The sequence below is a fragment of the Myxine glutinosa genome, chromosome 5 (genome assembly GCF_964187855.1).
Source record: "Myxine glutinosa chromosome 5, kmMyxGlut1.1, whole genome shotgun sequence".
NCBI lineage: Eukaryota > Metazoa > Chordata > Myxini > Myxiniformes > Myxinidae > Myxine > Myxine glutinosa.
The window spans coordinates 204,590,473-204,615,430 of NC_136265.1; the positions used below are offsets into that span (position 1 = coordinate 204,590,473).

Below are 24,958 nucleotides of genomic sequence, written 5' to 3' on the forward strand. Positions count from 1 at the left end.
ACTTTGGCACTGGGTGCTGCGCTACCTATGACACTTTCACAAATCGCCTTCTCGTTTTTCTTCATGTCCCGAACAGTGGACTCGTTCACACCATAACATCTGCTCACAGAGGCCGCACTCTCACCCCTTTCTAATTGGTTAAGCAGCTCCACTTTCTGGCTCAAGCTCAACACTTTTTCTCCCTCTTGGGAGTAGACGCATCTCCTGCATGACTCCTACGCTTAAGACCCATGGTCGATTTGAAACAATGAGCACAAAAGTTCATGAGCTCGAGGAATCACAGCAGGTCAAGACTGCGGCAGAAGAACAACGAGTAATACCCAGGACACGCTGTGCAGACTGACCCGTGCAGGGGATTGTGGGTAGGGGATTATCAGTAAGGGAATTGTAGGTAGATGGAGGAGGGGGGCAGTGTGACCATTGTTTATGGGAGATGTTTGTGCGAGATGGTGGTGGGGGGAATTATGTGTGCCAACATAAACCGTGAGTATCTGGAGCACGAGGACCCGTGAAGGTAGAAACAGTTCACATTTTCTATACCTCGAATAGTTGGGTTCTGCAAAGTGCGAATCTGCGATTGTTGGGATTCTAACGCACTGATACGTGATCATCGTTTTCTGTTAGATAGTTGTTTTTTTTTCCTATAATAAACCACTGTTGCCATGTCCTTTTGTAGGTCAGAGCAAAAAAATTGTTGTTTGTTCAGGATGCCCATTCATTGTACTAATTCAATCACTTCTGCAAGCCTCGACTATGTAGAGGAAAAAAACCCACTAATCCGACAGTTGAAAGGCAGGTCGGGAATCAAACCCAGATGAGACACCCGTTAAACTTCATGGAAGTCAACATAGCTCATGGCTGCCACTGTCAGTTTTTAGTGTGGAAGAAAAGACGTCCGAAGTGTCCGATTCCCAGTCAATTCTGTTTATTCAAAAAGCAACTGTATATAACCCGCTCATCCTTCTTCCCACTATCCTGGTACTGTAAATCCCTCGATCAACCAGAACACAAGCATAAAAGCACAGATGATGGTGGTGAACACAACATGATGTCACCAAAAGTTAAACTTTGCTCTTCCATGAGGCTCGTTGTTGTATTAAAATAAATAAATCGAGAATTTGACTCAAGTTAATCGGGGTGATCACAAGAACCTGAATATGCAATACTGCACTTCAATCATTTTTGATAGCTGATGAATTGGCTGGGATACCTTTCCAATGAGGGAGGTAAAAAGCTTCATACCGAAAAACTTTAAAAAATGGTGAATTTGGCATGACATATTTGTCCATGTATATGACATCACCACCTGATAGGTACCCAGCCCAAAACCCGAAAGTTCCAATTGTCATTATGGTGTGATTACAGGCCGCCAGGACTGCAAGGTCCTGTCCTGGGCTTGCGTTAGGGATGCCATCAGCTGCAAAGTACACATCTCCTCGTGATACGTTGATGTTTTGACGACACCACGTTACATCATCACTCGCCACCACAAACACAGAGTCAGGGTGGCGCCCGCGCATGTGCGTCATTGCCTTGATTAAGTACTGTGCATCTGCTACGACACCTTTCCATACATTTGGCATAATCCTCACGTAGTCTCCTCTTCGTACATGCACACCTACAAAAATTATATTAGCACCTGAGAGTTGGCTACTGCTTTTTGCTGCAACACTCCTGAGGAATGTGTCTGCTGTTTCACGAATCACCGGGCGGAATGTGAATTCCCGAAGAATTGCATCGCGGTAGCGGTCATAGAATGTCCAGGAGTTTAGATACCCTGTCAAATGAACACGCATTGGGGAGATATGTTCATACGATTCCTCCATCCAATCATGGAGCAAGAAATTGTTAAAATCCTTGTTCTCGTTCTCAGGTAACCTCGGTAGTGTCAGCTGAAAAATTGCTCCCAGTTCATTGGCTGAATTAACTGACAGATACGCTTGACGTCCATTCATTTGTGCAAGTCCATAAAGTGCTGCATATGCACCCATCTGGTTTCCAAGTCGTCCAATTGTTGATGAAATCCACACTCCAGGCAGTGGGTGCAGCATGGAGTTCTTGAAGCTCGTATTTCTACGCCATGGCACTGAAAGAAAACGTGGGATTAAAAAAGACACTTTCTTTTTTGTATACAAGATCATGTAAGAACTAACATTCAACAAAATCATAAACGTGCACATAAAACATGTAATAAAGGGAGTGGGAGACAATATAGAGAGAGAGGGGGGGAAGCACACAAGGACAACAACAGTAGAGACCAGGTGACATCGTCAGATCTGTGGAAGGGAGAGGGCTGGGGGATGGGGGAAGGTGTACACGGTATAAAACAAATTCACAACAACAATATGCATTTTAAAGCCATTTCCCCTACTCAAGCGGGGTTAGCCTTGCGGGCCCCATGACAATCTTCTCCATTTTGCCCTATTTTCTGCATCTCTACTTGTTAACCCCCTTACCCGCATTTCTTCTTCCACCATCTTTAGCCAAGTCTTTCTCGGTCTTCCCCGTCCTCTACTTCCTTCTACATTCATTTCCATCACTCTTCTCAACCAGTCACTTTCATCCTTCCTCAACACATGACCAAACCATCTCAACCTGTTCCTCTTCACAGCATCAATCACAGGCTCTATTCCCATCATATTTCGCAATTCATTATTTGTCTTCCTCTCTCTCAACGATACTCTGCACATCCACCGAACCATTCGCATTTCCACCCTTTCCAGCCTTCATTGCTGCTCTTGTTACATGCTCCTCCCCAAACCCCGGTCACGGTGTACCTCCGAGCCCCGAAAGGAGTCAGGGCAGAAAGATGTGCTATTATGTGGGTGTACCCAATGAGCAATGGTAGAACCACACCAAGCAATTGATACAAAACCAATTATTGTATTCAAACTCACACAATATTAACACTTAGGGCAAAGGGGGGCATTAAGCTCCAGGGGGCATTAGGCTCCACGACACAAAGGGGGGCATTAAGCTCCAGGGGGCATTAGGCTCCACTACATTGTAAATGCATTTTATAATAACTTCCTGTACAAGAAAAACTCATTCTGATTGGTTCTTGAGTCACTGTTGCCCAGAAACAACTTGCCTTCGTCTCCTGGAAAGCAAATCCAACGGAAGGAAATCTCATTTCCTTTCACAAAGCCCGAAACATGTGTGTGTCCACCCTCAGGAGAGCCAGGAAACAATATCTCTCCGTTCTCAAGACCAAACTCTCTTATCTGTCTCCCTCTTCCAAATCCTGGTGGCGTCTGGTCAAATCGGTTTCTGGTGTTTGTTCCCCCTCCATCCCCTCCCTTACCTCAAACGGCTACACAGCTGACTCCGCACGTGAAAAAGCTGAATGCCTCAACTCTGTGTTTGCCTCTAAATCTTGTGTCCCAAACCCATCCCTCTCTGTACCTACCATACCCAGTCGTACCCAGCTGCTCCTGGACTCCGTGTCCTTTCCGCCTGACAAGGTGGAAAAGTTTCTGTCAACCCTCGACTCTGATTCTGCAACTGGACCTGATGGCATCAGCCCACGGGTCCTAAAATCCTGTTCTTCCGCTCTTTCACTCCCTCTCTCTGTTCTCTTCACCCTCTCTTTTGCTCAAGGTCAACTGCCATCTGCTTGGAAATCAGCCAACATCACCGCTTTGCACAAAAAAGGTGCAAAAACAGATCCTAGCAACTACAGACCAATCAGCCATCTCCCAATTATCAGCAAAGTCATGGAATCCATCATTGCTTCGGATATGAAATCTTTCCTCTTCTCCAATGGCTTGATCTCTGATCATCAATTTGATTTCAGACCAGGTCACTCTACTCTGGACATGCTGCTTCTGCTGTCTCAACAATGGATGGAGGTCCTCAATGCCAAACAGGAAATTAGAGCTGTCTCCCTCGACATATCACGTGCCTTCGATATGGTCTGGCACCCTGCTCTGCTCACCAAACTCTCCTCCTTTGGTATCCATGGAAATCTCCACGCATGGCTGGCGGACTTCCTCTCTAGTCGTAGTCAACGTGTGGCCCTGAATGGGTTTCTCTCATCTCCTCTTCCTGTTCAGGCTGGAGTTCCCCAAGGCAGTGTTCTGGGCCCTGTGCTTTTTCTGGTCTTCATCAATGATCTCTCTGACTCTCTTGAAAATCCTCTCTATCTCTTTGCTGATGACTCCACTCTCTGCCGCTCCATTCCTCATCCCTCAGATCGGCAGTCTGCAGCCTCCTCACTCTCTGCAGACCTGGACAAAATCACAGACTGGGCAAACAAGTGGAACATGTCTTTCAATCCTGACAATTCTCACACTCTTACGATGTCTCTCCGAAAAGACCGACTGGACAACCCTCCCATCTACTTTCTGAATAATCCTCTCCAAGAAGTTCTGTCACTCAAGCTTTTGGGTCTCACTATCTGCCATGATCTTTCCTGGGAAAACCATATTTCCAAGCTGGCCTCCAAAGCCAGTCGCCGACTGGGCATCCTTCGTCGTGCGAAGTCCTTCCTTGGCACACCTGAGCTCCTCACGACATACAAGGCTTTCATCTGCAGCTCAATGGAGTACTGCTCTCCCCTCTGGGCTGGTGCTCCTGCCTAACACCTAGCTCGTCTTCACGCTGTTGAAACCAAAGCGTTCAGAATCATTGGAATCTCCCGCGATGACGCTATCTCCGAGGGCCTTTCACTTAATCACTGCAGGCAGGTTGGTGGTCTTTCCGTCTTCTATCGACTCCTCTCCGGCCTTGCTCCTCCAGCTCTCTCTGGGCTCTGTCCCTCAAATATTCCTGCAGGTCGCACAAGATCTGCCTGCAACCCTCTTATGGTTAAACTGCCAAACTCAAGACTCTCTGCTCACCTTCACTCCTTCATTCCTCTTTTCTCCCGCCTCTGGAACAAACTCCCTCACTCTCTTCAATCCCACTCCTCCCTCCAGGTCTTTAAAACGGCTGTTCACCACCATCTCTTATCTTCCCCAAACCAAAACCTTGATCTTTTCTACCCCCGCTAATTTCACCCCAAATCCACTTTTTTGAGGTGACTTTTGACTTCTTTCCTGGAAGTCCTTGGTGTCCTTGCATTTTATACCTATCCTGCCTCCCCCCAGGCCCTCTCCCTCCAAAAACATCTCCCGATGTCCCTGCTCTCAAATGTTGTGTTTGTGTGCTTCCTCCCCTTCTCGCCCCATCTTGTCGACCGCTCCCCTTTTTATATACTTTGTTTGCTTGTTTGTTTGATTTGTTTGTTTGATAAATGTTCGCTCTTTCACGAGCCTCGACTCTGTATACAACAAAAAAAGCAAAAAAAAAAACTTGAGAACATGGCTGGTGTATCATGAAAAAAATATAATGCATTTACAATGTAGTGGAGCCTAATGCCCCCTGGAGCTTAATGCCCCCTGGAGCCTAATGCCCCCCTTTGTGTAGTGGAGCCTAATGCCCCCTGGAGCTTAATGCCCCCCTTTGCCCTAACGCAAGTACAAGGAAACTCTCACTTGCACATCATAAACCATGCAATTCCTATGATGGTACCACCAATATATTCCTGAATCAATAACTCACAGTACTCCAATGTGAGTGAACTGTAACATTCCCCAAAGTCACTGTGTCACGCCACCAGGCCAAGGTCGATCCCCGCTCCAGTGATCACAATAAAAGGTCGTACTGAGACCTGAACCCAGGACGGCTGACAGCCAACACTGCAGAAGAGCCGCTTGATGAGAGGCCAGTCCGACGTCTGTCCGGTAATAGTTCAACCACAAGGTGATTGGGAATTCACACCTTCCGTTCACCAGACAATGAAGCTGACATGAACGATCAGCAGTTCCCAAGCGGAGATCGCTCCAGGGAAAATCCACGACACACACGGGAACCAGGCCAATGGCTGGTACGAGGTGAAATGGCTGACCGGCCGATAATGGAGGCGTCAGCTTGCCCTCCAACAATGATTCACTCTCGAAACCAAAACCCGTAACGCAGGTTTATTTGCAACAGCAATAACGACACTGTCACGGGAATCCCCGTCATGGGAATCCCTTTCCCGGGAAACCAATATTCGCTCGCAACCAATGTCCACAAGGTCAGCTCGACACCACGAAGCAGATAGGCCTTTCTTCCCCAATCTCACTTGATCCTCACGCCCGCCTCTTCTTCTTCTTCCGGTTTCTCCTTCACCCTTGAGCCAAAACCTTGATCTTTTCTACCCCCACTAATTCACCCCAGATCCACCTTGTTTGAAATTCCAACTTCTTTCCTGGAAGTCCTGGCAGTGTCCATATGTTTTATACCTCTCCCACCCCCCTCCTTCACATGACTCCCCCCCCAAAGCCCTCTCCCTCCCACAGTTCTCTCGATGTCTCCATGTCTCTCGGTCCCTGCTCTCAAATGTTGTGTTTGTGTCCTTCCCCCTCTCTCCCCATCTTGTCTACCGCTCCCGATGTTATTTGTTGTATGTGTCTGTTTGTCTTCCTGTGTGATTAATGTTCGCTCTTTCACGAGCCTCGATCTTGTATACAAAAAAAAAAAACCCAAAAAAACCCATTTCGTGTTTCTTCGGAGACTATTTTTTACCTTTGAAAACAGTTATCTCCATTTCACACTGAAACCGTAACAATAATACGAGTAGTACATGAAACTAAAAATGCTTCAAGTAGATGAAAACCACAAAGACGGAAGTGACGAATCCGTAACACTCTAAGTTCATTACCCATGTCTCGCTCCCATAAATCACAACACTCTCACACATGCAGCATACACCTTTCCCTTCAGCTTCAACGACACTCCCCTCCTCGTCAGCAAGCCACTCAGTTCCTGAAACTTCTTCCATGCACATCTCACTCTAGCAACCATTGCCGAGTCTGATCCACCTTCTACATTCAGAATGTCTCCTAGGTAGCAAAATGTTTTCACACCTTCCAGCTTCATGCCGTCTCCAAGATCCAACTCAACATTTCCTCCATCTGCAGCTCCCTCTGTGCACACCTTACACTTGGATGTAGCTGCCACACTGGTTTTGAGCCTCTCAGACCACTACATTTTTGATGAATCCACTCAGCGCACATTGTACATTGAATGGAGTTCACTCCGACACCATTCCTGTTCACAGCACACGGCCAACTTCCAAGTTTTTTCCACCTCACCACATGCTTTACTACTTGCCATCACCTTCGTCTTTCCGATATTTACCTTCAGACCTTTTGCTTCTATACCTTCCACCTCCATAACTTCCAACCAACTTCCTTCCTGGAAGTCCTTGCAGTGTCCTTGTGTTTTATACTTCTCCCACCCCTCCCCCCTTCCCACGCCTCCCCCCCCCCCAAGCCCTCGCACAGATCTCCCGATGTCTCTGCTCTCAAATGTTGTGTTTGTGTGCTTCCCCTTCTCTCCCCGTCTTGTCTACCTCTACCCTTATTATATGTTTTGTGTGTCTGTTTGACTTTTTGTGTAATTCATGTTAGCTCTTTCACGAGCCTCGATCCTGTATACCAAAAAAATATATATATATATATATACTGTTACAGACGCGGATTAAAGATGTTACTTTGCCGAGCGAAGGCTCCGCGACCGAACAGTTACTCCCTGCTTAGAACCCGATTTCACCCAAACGTTAGCCGGATCGCACCGCAGCTAGTCAATAGGGAAAAGACAAAGGCGACACGGATGTGAAGAAGAAGAAGAAGAAGACAAAAAGGTTGGAAATACCACTAAATTTATTCCTACTATTTACATGCTCAAAGTAACCAAGGAGAAGGAAAGATAATAAAATAATATACAGAAGGATCAGAGACACAATGCAATTATTAACTTATACCAGCTTAATTAACCCAGGACAGAACAAACAGAACAAACTCACGTACACAAGAAGGATGGACTGGCAGGAGGTGGATGGCTGGAGGGAGAGGAAAGTCCAAGGGGGTCCCGCAGCTCAACCGGCGTGTTTAGCAGCCGCCGTTCCTTTACGGCCCTGCTCCAAACCGCCGTTCAGGCCCCCAAGCTGCTGTTGTGGCTACTGTGGACGTCGCGTGCTTTGCCAGGCCTTGTCCGACTCGTCTGGTCCAAACCCTCAACTCGTTCTTGGTCCACTCACTCTTTGCCACCGACTCCTCACCGCAACCAACGCAACCACTGACTGACCCTCCACTCACGACCAACACTCTCTGGCAACCGACCCACTTGCTTACTGCGTGCGCGCCTTTATAACGCCTCCGGCGCTTAAGCCGCCGGCCTTTTGGACACGCCCATCGGGGTGCTCACCTCGGCCCTGGTTGGTCGCGCGACCCTCGGGCTCCGCCCTTGATGACGACGGGCGGGCACGCCCCTCTTCCCCTCTATGACGAGGTGGAGACACGCCTTTCTTCCCCGACTCGAGCACATGGTCAATGGTGGTTTTGGAGGGGATGTAATATGGGCAATCGAGGCTCAGCAATGACGAGAGGGGATGTAATATGGGCAATCGAGGCTCGGCAATGACGAAAGGGGATGTGAAGGAAATGTGGATTTTGGGGATGGGAATGAAAGGGGATCTATTCTCTTTCACTGGTGCAATGGAGTACTTCAATTAATGGGAGACACAGCCTTACCCTAAAACACAGAATAAGAGATAACTATCAACAGGGGTATTCTATTACTTGGCTGATGTGTATGCTTGTGGACTAATTATGGGATGCCCTTTCACCTTTACACAGCTCCGGAGGTAGGGGGGCGCAGAATAAACAATAATAATAATAATACAGCACACAATCAAAAAAATACAGTCCTCATCTCCGCAACACTGCACCCTCCTCCTCTTAGGCACGCCCCGGGCCTACAACTTTTATTTAGTGTGACACGTAGGTGTAGTTACCTCTACTTTTAACCTGACCCTGAGTGCGACAGTTTTAAAACATAAATAAATGTGTCCCGCTGCTCCATTGCACCCTGCCTAACAGACTTACGCCCACAGTTAACCGAATTGCGGAATGGTCTTCAAACTACACACTGACGGTGGGAAGCATTATTTACACTTGACGCTACTTTTATTTACAAGACTAACCCAGGACCTGTAATTGTTCTTTCTGGGGGGGAGACAGTCTGCTGTGCATCGACGCACCATGAAAGCACCCAAAAACGCACCCAAGCACCAATCGGCGCACAGTCATCACTGTTCATGAATAAAAATAACCAAACAACCCCTAACCCTGCAGGTGATCTCTTGCTCTTCGGCTCCCTCTGCTGGTTATTATTATTTGGTCTTCCAGATGTTGTCATTCTTTTGCTTTGCTTACTGGCGGCCTATTTGTATTAAAACTTGCACCCAATGTGTCCTTTTTATTTATTTTATTTATGGCCCACAGGGCCGACTAGTGTGGTTCACCTGTGGGGCATCGGTGCCCTGTGGCCAAGGTCCGCCAGCAAGATTTCGGGCCCTCATGGCCGGTTCCAGCAGAGGGGCCATGCCCCAACCCATGGGGTCCATAAGTGGTGCTCGGCCACAGGCATGTGGTCCATAATGTGGTGCATCGATGCAGACAGCTGGTTCTGGGAATTTCGGGCGCACAATGGAGGACTCACGCACGCTCCCCTCGGCACCCAATGGCGCACAGGTCATGTGGGAGACAAAAGGGGAAAGACAAATGAGCGAGGGGTAAGGTCACAAGGGTACACATCAATAAGGCAATGCAAGGCGGAATGCGTACGGAGAGCGAAATGAGAAAGCTCGTCCCTACCGTACGTCACCCCCCTGTCACCTACACTACCCTTGCCCTTACCCCATATGTACAAAAATCTACACATTACCAATCCATCACTACTGTCACGTCTTCCCCATATTTCCCCTATACCAAATTCGTCGCCACAATCCCTCTACTTCAAAATTTGCCATCACCAAATTCATCATCAATCCTCATAAGGAGGCAGAGATGGAACATCAAAGCACAATGTCACACCCACGTCATGATGCGTCTCACAATCCAAACATTTGCACAGTAAAAAATAATTAAACATGGCATGGTGCGGAGTACCTGTCACCTCAGGTGAGTGGATGCAGATGGTGCGAGGAGATCCTTCTTCCTAACTATCCTCTAAATGACTTTAACAAACTTTACACTACCCGGGGTCTCTCCCTGCCAATCCATTGGCCAACTTACACTCTGGGTTCTAAAAACCAATTCCCATTGACCAAACTGTGGTGCTTCTCAATTTGGGGTCTCACTCCCCCGATTCATCTCCCGGTGCCCTCGCACAATTTCTGGGCCGCGACGTGTAGCTCTCCCGGCAGGTCTACCCACCTGCACACCTCCACCACTGCAGTTGCCACCCGAGCTTACCTAGCTCCTCACCCTAACCTAACTAACTGGGGAAGGCCCTCTCCTGGCTCTGTCACCCCCTGGTGCCCTCTGGCACTGGGCTACCCGGGTCCGTCCTCCGGATCCTCAGGCCCCATCCACAACTACCGGCTCCCAGAGCCCACCTGCGGCCTCACCTGGCCGACATCCTCACAGTGGTGGAGTGCCCAACCAACTACACACACTAACAGGCTACACGCCCAGCCATTTCCACAACACTAATGCACCCATCCACAGACCATTCTTTCACCCGCACCACAGATGCCAATATCCAACCACAATTTACCTGTACCCTCTACCTAACACTTACACTACCCGCCCCGGGTATCCGTGATGGGGGTCCACTCTTCCCCCATTCACACCTTCGCACCATCCACTCCACTCCACAATTTCCACCATACTCACTCCACGACCATCCATTCCAATACTCCATACCATTTATTTCATACAACCATTTATTTCACACAACCATTCTCCATTCACCTGTTGTTGCACACCTGTGCAATCACACCTGGTGCCACCTGCACCCTCCTCCTCTTCCTGGACCATTTGGTCAACACAACACACCTCACCATTACTCACTCATACACTGCTCCACACACCTGTTCAGTTGCACACCTGTGCAATCACACCTGTTCAATCCTCAAACACACGGCATCATCTCAGCTAACTACTCCCCTCTGAAACTTGCGCTTCCCAGTCGTCCCTTTAAACTATTGCGCTCCCACGTCATTATCATCCACACTAAACTACCTGCGTCCCCACTACAGGTATCAGTCACTAACTAATCTTAACGTTACCTAATGTCATCTTCGCTAGATCCCTACACACGATATCTCCTAACCCACCCGGGCTAGTTTTCACTGCCATACACCCCATAAGCTATAGCGCATTTGCCCCCACCTGTCTGTGAGGGATGGTGGATTTGCCATCCCACCACATCGGGGGTCTCTCACTATCAATTTCGCACACCTAAATCCAACCAATCAAAAATTCTGCCAATCATCTGCCAATCACCGTACCAATCATCAAATTTCGCCTTTTTCTAATTTTGAGTCCAAAACACTATCCTCATCACCCGTCTACTTATTACATCCTCTCGGTGCGCCAATTCACGTCTACAGCCCGGCTTCGTACAGCCGAGCAATGAACGCGGGTCGTTTTGTGCCAGCGGCTGGATACGTCCGGCACTCGGTGCAGGGACGGGGGCGTACCCGGGCCGAGATCCCACGCACCACCTCGGCGTGGAGCCATCCAATGTCCCGATCTCGACCTGCTGGCACGTCTCAATAGACAGTGGTCGCCATGACGACCCTTCCTATCGGGCTGCCCGCTCCGCCTAGTGGAGCCCGGACGCGGCCGTTCCAAGCGAGGCACAGCGTGGATCGCATACGGCGGTTCTTTCGAAACCGCCATGGTTCGGATCCCCGCTGGTCCTCGCGGCACGCGAAGCTGCCCGACGCGCACCGAGGGCCCGATTCGGCTATAAGTCGTTCTAACCTCTAACCCGGTTACCGTCGATGCCTCACCTGGATGCTTACAAGCATACGCTACCCCTTTCTTGCTCATACCTCCAGCTGTTCCCATGCTCCTCGTACCTTTCCTTACACACCCAGGTACACTCATTCCACTCACAGACTTGGTCACACACCTGACCACCGAACACCTTGGCACACATTCGTCGCTCGCACACCTCACCAACACACCTCTTCGCGCCCCCTCCTCGGTCACCTCCTCTGTGACAATCACAGGTGTGCTCTCACTCGCACACCCAACCACGTGCCTCACTACCAATTCCAGCGTGCATTCCCACTCACGCTCTACCATTCCAGGTGTGCATCCTTCCATTCCAGGTGTACATCCTCGCTCACTTGTCACAACCAACTCACGCTCCTTGTCACTCTCACTACTCTCACCACCACTCTTGACAACGCACTCACCCTTACTCCCGACAGCGCACTCTTTCCTCATGCACCTGTCCGTTACACACCTTTCTCGCGCACACTCTTGCGCACACTCTCCCGTTACACCCTCTGTAACACTCACCACAGGCGTGCATTCTCCTTCACTCTTGACAGCGCACTCTTTCCCCATGCACCTGTCCGTTACACACCTTTCTCGCGCATCCTCTTGCACACACTCTTTCGTTACTTCCTCCGTAACACTTACCACACCGCGCTTCCATGTGCCCCCTCGCACACGCGCTTCGACCAACTCACTCTTGACGGCACACTCACTCCTCGGCGCGCACTTTTTCCTCACACACCCCATGGTCGGACATTCTCGCACACCTCTTTTTTCGCACACCAGACCTGTCGCACACTTCACCAACGGCCTCTCACGAACACCCGGATCCATAGCAACCCCCAAGCCGACTGAAGCTTTCCTCACATCATATACATTGCCACTCACCTCCGTACCTCGTCTCCGCACCTCCTTTGCCACCTGCAAACTCTTTATTTGGTTAGTGAGCATCACATTATGAGTTGAGCACCGACCTTGTACCAATTCCATTACCTCCTCCTGGATTTCTCTCTTAGTTTCTGTCCGTCTCTTCTTAATTTCACTCACCTCTTCTTCCACTTCCTCTAATTTTTGTTTAACCTCTTTTATTTCTCGGTGCGTCTCCTCAAGTTCGTCCTCTAAGGCTACCGTGACCGTCTCTATGTGCATCCTCACCTCTCGGTCCTTCGTCTCCATTATCTCTGTCACCTCGTCCACCCTCATTGTCAGTTCCTCACGTACCATCTGACATTGCCTCTGCGTCGCTATTAATTCGTTTTTAATTTCTTTTTGTGTCGCCTTTAACCCTCCTAGTACCGCAGTGTTCTTTTGAACCTGCTCCACTAGTTCTTTTTGTCCCTCCGTCAGCTGTTCCACCTCCTCCGTCAGATCCTCTATTCCCCCTTGTAACTTTGCCGTATTATTTCTCACCTCTTTCTCCATACGCTTCTCACCTCGCTTTACCTCCTCGCGTAGCCCCGAAACCTCCTCACTTACACCTCGTCGTATCCCCTCCATCTCCCTTGTAGATGCCACCCTCATCGGTCCCAATTCATCCCTCTGAGCATCCAGTTTACTTTCTAACCCGATTTGCACCTCCTCTATCTGGTTCCCCATTCGTTTGATTTGCCTGGCAGATTGTTCCCCTATTTCCCGCAATTTGTCCTCCATCCTATTTTCTAACCCCATTAACCCATTTTTCACCCCCTCTATCTGATTCTCCTGGGCAGCCATTCTATTTTCCACCCCCGTTAACCCATTCTTTTCCTCTTTTATCCCGTTGTCTAACCCCTCACCGGTACCCCTCGCTTCGTCCCTCATTACCCCCATTTGGCCCTCCAATCGCTCACCCAAACGCTCAATTTGGCTCCCCATACTCATCTGTACAGCTGCCTGTAGCTGCGCAATGAGGGCCTGCATGTCAATCGGCTGCATGTTAAAGCCCGTTGATACAGCGGGCTCGGCTACCGCGCGCTCGTGCGAGGCGCCTTTTTGCGCGCCTGAAACCTCGTGCGCGAGAGCGCCATTTTGTGCGTCTGATACTCCCTCAACCGCCTCCTCATTGCTCCCCTCCATTTGATCCTGGGTTACCCCTAACCCCTCCTCTAGCTCACCCACCGGCATCCGATCGCCTTGACCAGCCATGGCGCGATTTCAAAATTCGGGTTTTGTAAAACAAAACAAATTTCGGCCGCTCCAAATTTTGACCAAATTTTTTTTTTTAGATGTTTTAAAAATTTGGTTCGGGCCCCGAATCTCACTCCCAGACACCAATTGTTACAGACGCGGATTAAAGATGTTACTTTGCCGAGCGAAGGCTCCGCGACCGAACAGTTACTCCCCGCTTAGAACCCGATTTCACCCAAACGTTGGCCGGATCGCACCGCAGCTAGTCAATAGGGAAAAGACAAAGGCGACACGGATGTGAAGAAGAAGAAAAAGAAGAAGACAAAAAGGTTGGAAATACCACTAAATTTATTCCTACTATTTACATGCTCAAAGTAACCAAGGAGAAGGAAAGATAATAAAATAATATACAGAAGGATCAGAGACACAGTGCAATTATTAACTTATACCAGCTTAATTAACCCAGGACAGAACAAACAGAACAAACTCACGTACACAAGAAGGATGGACTGGCAGGAGGTGGATGGCTGGAGGGAGAGGAAAGTCCAAGGGGGTCCCGCAGCTCAACCGGCGTGTTTAGCAGCCGCCGTTCCTTTACGGCCCTGCTCCAAACCGCCGTTCAGGCCCCCAAGCTGCTGTTGTGGCTACTGTGGACGTCGCGTGCTTTGCCAGGCCTTGTCCGACTCGTCTGGTCCAAACCCTCAACTCGTTCTTGGTCCACTCACTCTTTGCCACCGACTCCTCACCGCAACCAACGCAACCACTGACTGACCCTCCACTCACGACCAACTCTCTCTGGCAACCGACCCACTTGCTTCCTGCGTGCGCGCCTTTATAACGCCTCCGGCGATTAAGCCGCCGGCCTTTTGGACACGCCCATCGGGGTGCTCACCTCGGCCCTGGTTGGTCGCGCGACCCTCGGGCTCCGCCCTTGATGACGACGGGCGGGCACGCCCCTCTTCCCCTCTATGACGAGGTGGAGACATGCCTTTCTTCCCCGACTCGAGCACATGGTCAATGGTGGTTTTGGAGGGGATGTAATATGGGCAATCGAGGCTCGGCAATGACGAGAGGGGATGTAATATGGGCAATCCGTCGTGCGAAGTCCTTCCTCGGCACACCTGAGCTCCTCACCACATACAAGGCTTTCATCCGCAGCTCAATGGAATACTGTTCTCCCCTATGGGCCGGTGCTCCTGCCTCACACCTAGCTCGGCTTCACGCTGTTGAAACCAAAGCTTTCAGAATTATTGGAATCTCCCGCGATGAAGCTATCTCTGAGGGCCTTTCACTCACTCACCGCAGGCAGGTAGGTGGTCTTTCTGTCTTCTACCGACTCCTCTCCGGCCTTGCACCCCCAGCTCTCTCTGTGCTCTGTCCCCCAAATATTCCTACAGGTCGCACAAGATCTGCCAGCAACCCTCTGATGGTTAAACTGCCGAAATCTCGGCTCTCTGCTCACCTTCACTCTTTCATTCCTCTTTTCTCCCGCCTCTGGAACAAACTCCCTCACTCCCTTCAATCCCACTCCTCCCTCCAGGTCTTTAAAACAGCTGTTCACCACCATCTCTTATCTTCCCCCATCCAAAACCTTGATCTTTTCTACCCCCGTTAATCCACCCCAGATCCACCTTGTTTGAAATTCCAACTTCTTTCCTGGAAGTCCTGGCAGTGTCCATATGTTTTATACCTCTCCCACCGCCCCCTTCCCACGCCCCCCCCCCAAAGCCCTCGCCCTCTCTCAGATCTCTCGATGTCTCCATGTCTCTCGGTCCCTGCTCTCAAATGTTGTGTTTGTGTCCTTCCCCCTCTCTCCCCATCTTGTCTACCGCTCCCTATGTTATATGTTTTATGTGTCGGTTTGTCTTTCTGTGCGATTAATGTTCGCTCTTTCACGAGCCTCGACCTTGTATACAAAAAAAAAAAAATAATAATAATAATAATAATAATAATAATAATAAAAAAAAAAAAAAAAAATCGAGGCTCGGCAATGACGAAAGGGGATGTGAAGGAAATGGGGATTTTGGGGATGGGAATGAAAGGGGATCTATTCTCTTTCACTGGTGCAATGGAGTACTTCAATTAATGGGAGACACAGCCTTACCCTAAAACACAGAATAAGAGATAACTATCAACAGGGGTATTCTATTACTTGGCTGATGTGTATGCTTGTGGACTAATTATGGGATGCCCTTTCACCTTTACACAGCTCCGGAGGTAGGGGGGCGCAGAATAAACAATAATAATAATAATACAGCACACAATCAAAAAAATACAGGCCTCATCTCCGCAACAATACATTCCTTCCACTTGTTCATCTTCTCCTTCAGTCCATCCATACTCTCCACATTCAACACCAGATCATTTGCATACAACTCCCACGGTAAACCCTCCTGTACGTTCAGAGCCAGCACCTCCATTAATTCTCTTAAAAACAGAATCACCATCTTGAGCTAATCTTAAATGATATACTTCTCTTAATGACCTCATCTGACCTTGACCTAAGCCCCGCCCACTTTTCGCGAAGCCCCGCCCACTTTTGCTAAGCCCCACCCACTTTTCCTAAGCCTTGCCCACTTTCCCTAACCCCCACCCACTTTATAAACTCTACCATTGCATCATTTCCAGTTAAGGCTTGCCCAGGCATGCCCAGGGAATTTCCAAAGGAAATGACACCAGACAACCATTCTTATAAAAGGCACCGACCACACAGGCTAAATTTAAACAGACTTCCTGCTTCTCTTGAGAATGGACTACTGTGCCGAGATGGAATGGGATGACTTTGCAATTCCTTGGAGTCCTACTACCTGTATGGAACTCAACCTTCAAATTGATGAACTGGATTCAAACCTCTTATCAATGGAGGTAAGAGTTGTTGTTTTTGTTTGTTTTTTCTTTTACAAAGTTTGATTTATACATATAATAATATTGTATTAAATTAATACATTGTTATTTTCTCTCACAGGAAATTCTATCTGAGATGCAATATGAAAATACCGCTTTTACCGCAACTTGGGGTGAAAGGATTGATTTGTTTGAAGACCTTTTGAGCAACCAAGACCCACAGAATGTGTTCAACCCTGATGACCCAGCCAAAGAGTTATACCTTGGAGACTCACTAAATTTGGGTAAAACATATTATGAGGTCTGCCTAGATCAGCGGTCGGGAACCTATGGCTCGCGAGCCGTATATGGCTCTTCCGGTGACGGCATATGGCTCCCAGACAATTTTGAGTTGAAAAAAAAAAAAAAAAAATCAGTTTGGAATGTCCTGCAAAAGCTAGCTGGCTTTACGTCCAATCTCCTGCAGTCATTCAAAGCACGTTTTGTAGAATTTCGTGCGCGCACTGGTCTTTTCAAGTTCATCACTCATCCACATGAGTGTGCAGTGGGCAAAATCGACCTGACATGCATCCCTGGGGTCTCTATCGGAGACTTTGAGCTGGAAGTTGCTGACCTGAAGGCATCAGACATGTGGATGAGTAAGTTCAAGTCACTTAATGGAGAGTTGGAAAGTCTTGCGCGACAGCGAGCAGAGCTGGCGAGGGAACACAAGTGGACAGAAATGAAAAATCTTCAACCTGAAGACCAGCTGATTCTTAAAACTTGGAACGAGCTTCCTGTGACATACCACACAATGCAGCGTGTGAGTATTGCCGTATTGACCATGTTTGGCTCTACATATGCATGTGAGCAGTCATTCTCGCATATGAGGAACATTAAGACCAACCTACGCTCACGTTTAACTGATGGAAGCCTCAACGCCTGCATGAAGCTCAACCTCACCACGTATGAACCAGACTACAAGGCCATCAGCAAAACCATGCAGCACCAGAAGTCGCATTAAAAGTAAGACATATTTAATTTATTATACGTTAAAAATACTATATGGCTCTCAATGAAATATATTTAGAAATATTTGGCTTTTATGGCTCTCCCAGTCAAAAAGGTTCCTGACCCCTGGCCTAGATGGTTCTAACTGTGGAGCCTACCACCTTCTATACACCCCGGACTTGGCCCTCGAGTGTCCACAGCGGTGTATAGTAGGGGATTGTGAAGCGCCAACCCGTTGCTTTCAAGGGTATAATTTGCTTTGGTTTTGGTTTAGGGTGAGGAAAAGCAGATGCCCCCTTCTATACACCCCGGACTTGGCCCTCGAGTGTCCGCAGCGGTGTACAGTAGAGGATTGTGAAGCGCCAACCCATTGCTTTCAAGGACATTATCTGCTTATTTGTGTCTTTTGTAATTCTTGTGAATAAAATGAACCCAAGATTTCTTCCCCATTCAAATCATATAATTTGTAGGTCCAAGGAACGGTATCCATTATATCAACGATTTTAAAAAATTCATTAGTCCATCTCTTTGTATAACCTTTCTCAAAATGGCTTTTCCATCTGTATATTCTTACAATATCACCAACTTTGAACTTGGGTTTTCTCAAATTAATCTCCTTTTCATATTCTAATTTTGTTAATGTTCCCGATGGTTTTGATTTTGTTGATGAATGAACTGTATTATTGTAATTATCTACAATGTCCTGAATTATAGGTACCCATTGTTGTGAACCGAGTTGTGTGAATTTTTTATATAGTCTCTCTTTCAAAGTGCGATTAAAACGCTCAATAACAACTGCCTTTCCTTCATTAAAGGTGCTGTATAATTTAATACCCTCCCCCTTGAGAAATTTCATAAATATTTTGTTCTTGAACTCTGTTCTCTCATCAGTCCATAACTTCTTTGGTTTTCTTTTACTTTTACTAAATATTCCACTGAAAGCTAACATAAGAGTATTACCCCTTTTGTTTTTCAAAGGAGCAACCCAAGCATATCTACTCCTCAAATCAATAACGGTTAAAGCATACTTGTATCCCTTATCATTATTTAGTTCAATTAAATCAGCGGACCATATGTGGTCGGTGGCTATGGAATAAACTTTCCTTCTTTTAAACTTTTTGATTACAGGTTTATGCAATTCATCAGCCAAAAGCTTTCAGTCTTGATAACATCATTAGAGCTTAATAGTTTTTTGAGGGTGAAACACCTGGATAACCAAGACCAAGTTTCAATTTAGCACTTATCAATTTTTTCACAATAAACCTATCAACTTTCTCTCTCAACGTTGGATTTTGTATCAAAGACAAATTATACAACATTTCTCTGTTGGCTTCGTGTTTTTCATCCAATATAGTGGTATTCCCATAATCAATATCGTGCTTCATACACACTTCATCAACCCTATTTAGAGGTTTAGACCAAGGTTTAAGATTGCCAGCCTCATCTAATCTTTTATCCAAGTTTGTTCCTGGACCACAGAAAAGAATACCCCAGTAGGTGTAATTCCCCATGGTATTCCAGTTGTTGTAAATTTACTCCCTGACAAAAACTTTTAAATATCTTTGACACTTTTGTGCTCAGAAATGAATTGACACTTTTTAGAACCACACACTAAACATATCCCCTTTTGATAAACTCTGTTATTTTTACCTTTAACATACGATATATTTTTAGTATTAGTTTTCTTTTTACACTTAACACAATAACTCATTTATTTATGAGAAAAAATCATACAGAGTGTGAAAACTTTTTCTATCTTGATTTTTAAAAGATAAATAATCCTTAGGAATGCCTTCACTCTCTCCTCCATTTATTCACAAATAAAACTAACTAAAGTCAATAACACCAACATCATCAATCACATAATCTTTTCCTTCTTCTTCTTTATCCACACTTTCTCATTTAAATCTCCTCCCAAAAATTGAAGACAATGATGCCGTTTTTCTTGAAAATAATATTTTCGTTAGACTTTGAAATTCTTCATTTTCCTCCTCAGTGCGTTGAGTTTGATTTATTTTCCGTAATACCTTCAATCTTTTATTAATCTCACTGGTTTCCATATTTTTATATTTTTCCTTCCTGTCTCTTTTCTCCCTCTCCTCCCTCTCTCTTTTCTCCTTTTCTCCCTTTCCTCCCTTTCCTCCCTCTCTCTTTCCTCCCTCTCCTACTTCTCCTTTTTCTCCATTGCCTCCCTCTCCTCCTCCATTTACTCACTTTCCTCCCACTCCTTTTTCTCCCTTTCCTCCTTCTCTTCTTCAACTCCTTCCTCATCCCTTGCTACCCTTGAGTTTGAGCCCCAGAGAATATTGCTGTGGTTTTGAGGTTTGTATAATAAAGGTTAAATTTCCCCCTCATAGTTAGTCACACAAACAACACGTAGCCTCGCGATAGTTTAGTTATTTCATAGTATGTGTGAGAATAGTCCTTTTCCTGTGTTAGTTTTGCATTGAGTAGAGTAATGAGAATAGGTCCTTCTCATACTTCCATTGCCTTATCCCGCCTCCATTGCCTTATCCCTCTTACGCCTCTCTATGCTGCCTTTGGCTTTTTGGTGCAAATTAACACGAGGCCGGCCTAGCAAATCGAGCAGGGACCGAATGAGGACGGAAGAGAAGCTGACGGTAAACGCGAGCCGAAAATCAGGGCTCACAGGGTGTGGCTGCAGCACTGCGTCACAGGGCATGGTTGGAAGGTTAGAGAAGGCTCAGGGCGTGGCAGATATTAGCTGTTGCCCAAAGCCACCAGGATCAGTAAGTGGAGGTCTGCAGTAAGTTGTGTCGAGTGTCGAGCAAGGAGTTGGCGGTGAGTTGGCATTGAGTGAGGAGTTGAAGGAGCGCCGTCAGCAGTAGAGCTTGAGAAATAGGAGATCGGAGAAAGATGCGCATGAACCAAGATACGCGCTCATATGAAAGTGACGCTCGGTTGAGCTTGAAGCCGAGCCGCTATAGTACATTGAGATACACGAGTGATAGCGCGCTGGTTGCTAAACGCGCTGTGGAACCGCCAGCCATGCCGAGAGATGCGTACATTCCTTCCCGCCTTCCTGCCTCATCATCGGCCTTTTGTTCGGGAGATGAGCGATGAGGATCCTTCCACCGCCTGCTTGCCATCGTCGCAGGACGAGTGTGACCGAGGAGAGCCGGAGGGCGCCGTTCCTGGACGACCAAGCCGGCGCATTTGGCCTGAACATCATCCTGCCTGCAATTCCCTGTGTGAGTGTGACCGGGCCCGAGTCTGGGCTTTTAAGAATAAGACTGCTTAAGTTCTGCTCTGTGTCTCTGCTTCTACCGATCATTGTACATAATATTGGGGATAATAATTAAACCTGTGTTCTTCCTTCCATTCGATTGTTCTCGTGATTTCCATCATTGGCTAAGCGTGGTATGAGTAAAACCGCTCGAATCGGGGTCCAATACTAACGGTGACTGCACGGACCACATGGTATGCAATCCGCTCGGTGTACTCAAATTACACGTGGCTCGTGCGAGGCTTGGTTCCCCACTTCCGTGGCGGCGCGGGTATCTAGGTACGAGCGAGACTTGGTCCCGAAACCATAACTTGCGCTTGCCCGGAAGAGGCATTTCAAGTCTCTCGGTTACGCCAGGCCCAGAAGAAACAAGGGGCTTAATCCCCCCTTGGTAAGGGTAAGAAGGGCAGCAGAAAACCATAACAATTGGTGTCAGGAGTGGGATTTGGAACCCTAACAAAAAAAATTTTGGACGAATTGGCTCCAAATTGCGAGCGGACAAAATTTAGTATAAAAACCAATCTTATATTCGTACCATGGCTAGTCAAGGCGGCCGAATGCCGGTGGGGGTAGATGAAGAGGAGAAGGTAATGACTCAGGACCCACAGGAAGAGTTGGTAGACGAAGGGAGAATTGAAGAGGGGCCGGCATTATGGGTAGAAAATGGCAGCGCCTCGCACGTGGTGGCGAGGGCCGAGCCTGCTGCGCAAGTGGGGCTTATGGACATGCAATTATTACTGAGACAAATGTTAGCGCTCGTGAACGAGAACATTGATCAAATGGACAGCAGGGCAGAGGCGAGACGTGAGGAGAATAAAAAGATGAGTGGAAAAATGGACACCGAAATAATCGAATCCAGGTGCAACATGGACACAATGGGGGAGGACATTGGGCACAGGTTGAGCGAAGAGGTCGCATTGGGACTCAACGGGGTGTAGCGATGTTAGGAGTGCGTGGAGAGCGAGCTTGGGCAGAGCACAGCTAAGTTGACCGGGGATAAAGAAATCGCGACGCGGGGTGTAGAAAAACCGGCGATCGTCAAATTGGATAAAGAAATGTCGGGAGCGCCGGGGAAGGTCGAATTGGAAGACGAAATTTTATGCGCGCCGGCGGTTGTCGAAGAAATGGTTATAATTGAAATTGAAGAGACGGGAGAAATAGGAGATAAATCGCGGGAGAAAGAGATGGGATTTGTACAAAGTTTGTATTTGCATCGTGATGTCGTGCTTGCTAATGAAATCAAAAGTTTACAAGTGCTGGCAGAAAAAGAGGTCCCCAAGGTGAGTAGAATTAATGGCGCGAATGTGTTTGGCACAAAAATGGTTTTGGCGCGCTTGGGAAAGAAACGAAACCCGGGCGGTCGTGGAAGGTCCATCGTGCGGTGTACGAGGGCGACTGGCGTGCGTGTGAGAGAAAAGTGTGCACCGGAGCGTGAGTGTGTGTGAGAGAAGTGTGTTACAGAGTGTGAGGGAGAATGCACACCGGACTGTGTGCCGGAAGAGTGTGTAACAGGAGAGTGTGTTACAGAGTGTGCGAAGGAGTGCACACCCGAGAGTGGGGAAAAAGAGTGTACGATGATTGGGTGTGTACCAGGAGAGTGCACACCCGTGGGCGTTACGGAGTACGTAATGAGAGAGTGTGTAACGGAAGAGTGTGTGCCAGGGTGTGCGTGAGGGTGTGCGATGATTGGATGTGCAACAGGAGAGTGCACATCTGTGGGTGTTACAGAGTGTGTAACAGAAAAGTGTGTTACCGAGTGTGTAATGGAAGGTATGAGTGCACCCAGGTGTGCAGGTGCGAGTACGGTGTGCAAGGGAGAATGCACAACAGAGGACGTGGAAGGAGAGTGTGCGGTAACAGAATGTATGGGAGGGGCAAGGATGCCTAGGTGTGCGAGTGCGGAGTGGGTCGCGAGTGGTGAGAACACGGCTCAAGCATCGACACCGACCGGGGTGGCGTTTAGCGCGACGGATAGCCGACGTGAGCCCTCGGTGAGTTGTGTGCAACGGGGACCGGCGGGGATCGATGCCGCAGCGGTTTCACAAGGACCGCCATGCAAGACCCATGCCGGACCCCGCCCTGTATGGTTGGTGCCGCGCCGTGGTGGCAAAGGCAAACGGCAAGGTTCAAGGGGAGGTAGGAGATTTCGGAGCCGCGCACCTTTGCGGGTGCGATGCTCCGACCATGGGCGGTTGGGGACCATCGTGCGTGGGACCACGAGGCCCCGTGCAGAGATGGAGCCCTGAACCTCGGCTCATCCATGCCTCCCCCTTTGGATCGAAAATGCCAGACGGACCCATCCTACAGGAGACAAACCCACCGCATGGATCGCTCGGCCTTTCGAAGCCGAGCTGTGATGACGTACATCCACATGGAGAGGCTTGAGTATAGTGGACTGATGGAAATAGTGTACCCTACATGGAGGAATGGTGGTTTAACCATTCCTCACATGATCAGGGCCCATGAGCATTATATTAGGGGGATGGCAGTGACAGGCACATGGGGGGCCAGCGATGGTTACCTCCATGGGGCACCGAAGCTAGCCGAGGGAGGGCTAGGATAATTGTTCGGGATTTAGCAGACTTAGAGACATGAGAGTTAAGTAGTGACACTGTACTGTAGTGGGGACTTATGTAGATTAGATGGTTGATCATGACGAAGGGAGTGCATAGTGTAACGGGATGACGGGGAAGCACGAGTATTAGGGGAAAAGCAGTTAGATAGATGATGCTGTGTGTGTGAGGAATTGTGTGAGAATAAAAGGAATTGTGTGTGGAAGACAAATGGAACTGTGTTTGAGGTGTGCGAGGAAAAAGGTGAGTAAGCACAAAAGGTGTGCTAGAAAAAAAGGTGTGCGAAATAAATTGGGTGTGAGAATATTTGGTGTGGAATGCTTGGTGTGGGAATAAAAGGTGTGGAATGCATGGTGCAAAGGATTGAATGGGGGAAGAGTGGAACCCATTCGCGAAAGCCCAGGGGGGTAGTGTAAACCCAGGTAAAGGGTATAGGCAAAATTTGTATGGATATTGACACCTGTGGTGCGGGTAGTGGCAAAGTAGTGCTTTGGAGGGTGCGTGAGACTGTGAAATCCCTGGGCGTGTGGTTTAATTGGTGAGTATGGTTATTGGGGCACTCCGCCACTGGTAGTGCGTCGGCCAAGTGAGGCCGCAGGTAGACTCTGGGAGCCAGTTAGGGTCGTTGTGTGTTGTTGAGTGGGGCCCGAGGATCCAAAGGAAGGACCCGGGTTGCCCAATGCCAAGGTGGGCATCAGGGGGTAAAGAGCCAGGAGGGGCCTTCCCCAGTTTAGGTAGTCGCAGGAGCAGGTAAGCTCGGGTGGCGACTTCAGTGGCCGAGGTGCGCAGGTAGTTGGACCTTCAACGCAGGTAGTTGAAGCAGCAAATAGTGGAGCCACATGACCCAGCCTCGAAATTGTGCAAGGGCACAGAGTGAAAATTTGAGGGAGTGAGACCCAAATTTCAAGGGCACTGCAGAGTGGAAAATGGGAATTCGGTTTTTAGAACCACATCGTTTAAAGAGGCCGATTGGCAGGGCAAGACCCCGGGTAGGTTAAAAGTAAATGACAGTAGTGTAGTTAGGAAGAAAAATCCCCTTCGTGCCATCCACAGCCATTCACCAAGGAGGACGAAGCTCCGCACCAACGCTTGGTAAACTGATTGAGTAAGTGAGATGCATCAGGACGTAATGAGACATTGTGTTTGTTCCATTCCTTCCTTCCTGGGAGGGATTGGGGGACGAATTTGGATTAGAGGGGGATATGGGAGACATGACGTAGAGACGAATTTGTAAATACAAGGAAGGGCTAGGGTAGTGTAAGCCGATGATGGGGGGTACGGACGGCTAGGGACGAGCCTGCTCTGCTCGCTCTTCCGCGCCCCTTGTGCTGCATTACCTTGTGTTGCTGTGTACATTTGCACCCTTGCCG

General features: G+C 48.2%; 1 protein-coding gene across 1 annotated transcript in view; it reads right to left on the bottom strand.

Moving 5' to 3' along the window:
• Positions 1-522: 522 nt before the first annotated feature.
• The window catches only part of LOC144892455 (galactoside alpha-(1,2)-fucosyltransferase 2-like), an 89,972-nt gene continuing 65,536 nt past the window's right edge, over positions 523-24,958 (bottom strand). The window contains exon 3 of the mRNA XM_078779389.1: positions 523-2,086. Coding sequence (XP_078635515.1) covers positions 1,173-2,051 — 879 coding nt within the window. The 5' untranslated portion in view covers positions 2,052-2,086 and the 3' untranslated portion in view covers positions 523-1,172. The remainder of the gene's footprint in view (positions 2,087-24,958) is intronic.